This window comes from Capra hircus, chromosome 8 (genome assembly GCF_001704415.2).
Source record: "Capra hircus breed San Clemente chromosome 8, ASM170441v1, whole genome shotgun sequence".
Taxonomy (NCBI): domain Eukaryota; kingdom Metazoa; phylum Chordata; class Mammalia; order Artiodactyla; family Bovidae; genus Capra; species Capra hircus.
In genome coordinates, this window is record NC_030815.1 from 84,907,901 (window position 1) to 84,909,147 (window position 1,247).

Sequence of the window (1,247 nt, forward strand, 5' to 3'; positions counted from 1 at the left end):
CCCTCACCTTTCTCTCCTGACGCAGGGTCTCCCCTCTTGCTATGTTTCAAAGGTCCAGGCAATGACCATGTGTCCCTTGCTGGGACCATGCCCCCCACCCCGCAAGTAGCCAATGTGTATCTAGCCCTTTCTGCATGCCCAATACTGCTTAGCCTTTTCTAAGATGCTTCTATTAATCTTTTGAAGCAGACATTATTGTTATTCTATTTTATGGATAAAGAAACCAAGGCTTGAAGGGCTTAAATAAAGTTACCATGGTTCCGTTTCTGTTTTCTTGCATCTCAGTGTCTCACTGCTTCCTAAGGCCAGTGAGATAAACTGAGGCATGTGCCCAGGTCACAGCTCACCTGGTACGTGCTAAGTGATAGGCATTTGATTCGCATTTGAATGAATGCATCTCAGGGCAGCAGGGACACAGCGGGAAGTTTTGTTTCCCTCTGTGTTAAATCTGTACTGTCGAATGATTGAGAAGGAATTTTTTTCTTAAAATTTGATTTTTATTTTTATCAAAGTAATTCATACTTAGTTTTGTTAGCTGCTTTATTGAGTATAATTTATGTACAATAAAATGCACATCAAATTCCTGCGAGTGTCTGCTGCTCCTGTGCAACTGCTGGTGCAGCGTGACCGCCGCTCCATGACCGCCTCCTGGTGTCCGCGGACCCACCACTGAGATGATGTGTGGTGTGTCCCCTGCCAAGCAGCTGACCATGGCTGAGATCCAGGCCATTGCTGACAAAGTGAAGTCTCCGCTGGAAGAGAAGGAAAACAAGAAGTTCCCAGTGTTCAATGCTGTGGAGTTCAAAAGCCAAGGGGTTGCTGGGAGGACCTTCTTCATCAAAGTTCAAATGGATGATGACTTTGTGCACATTCAAGTGTTTGAAAGCCTTCCACAGGAGAACAAGCCAGTGGCCTTGACCAGCTACCAGATCCACAAAGGCAGACAAGATGAAGTGACGTGCTTCTAGTCCTGATTTTGCAGAGTCCATCTCCCACATGGGACTCTCCTCTGCACACTTGTCTGGGACCATAGGCAGTGCCACTTGGGGTGGGAGTGAGACCCACATCTTGGGTGTCTCTGTTCCTAGCTTTCATTGTGTTCATTTTTTCCCCATCTAATCAATGATCTTAACTAAATCACTTTCAAGGAGGGATTCTGTTATCTTTAAATACATATATATATATATTCTGTCTTCACACAAAAATGTAAAAAGTTGATTGCTTTTTGAAAAACTTTATTGTTGATA

At 44.2% G+C, this 1,247-nt stretch overlaps 1 protein-coding gene across 1 annotated transcript; it reads left to right on the plus strand.

Moving 5' to 3' along the window:
* On the plus strand, positions 675–968 carry LOC102191613 (cystatin-B-like). The gene has a single exon (XM_005684233.1). It carries the CDS (start codon positions 675–677, stop codon positions 966–968), a length of 294 nt encoding a protein of 97 aa, XP_005684290.1.

Excerpts from the sequence above, each read along its gene's own strand:
- LOC102191613 (XM_005684233.1), top strand. The coding sequence starts at position 675 with ATGATGTGTGGTGTGTCCCCTGCCAAGCAGCTGACCATGGCTGAGATC.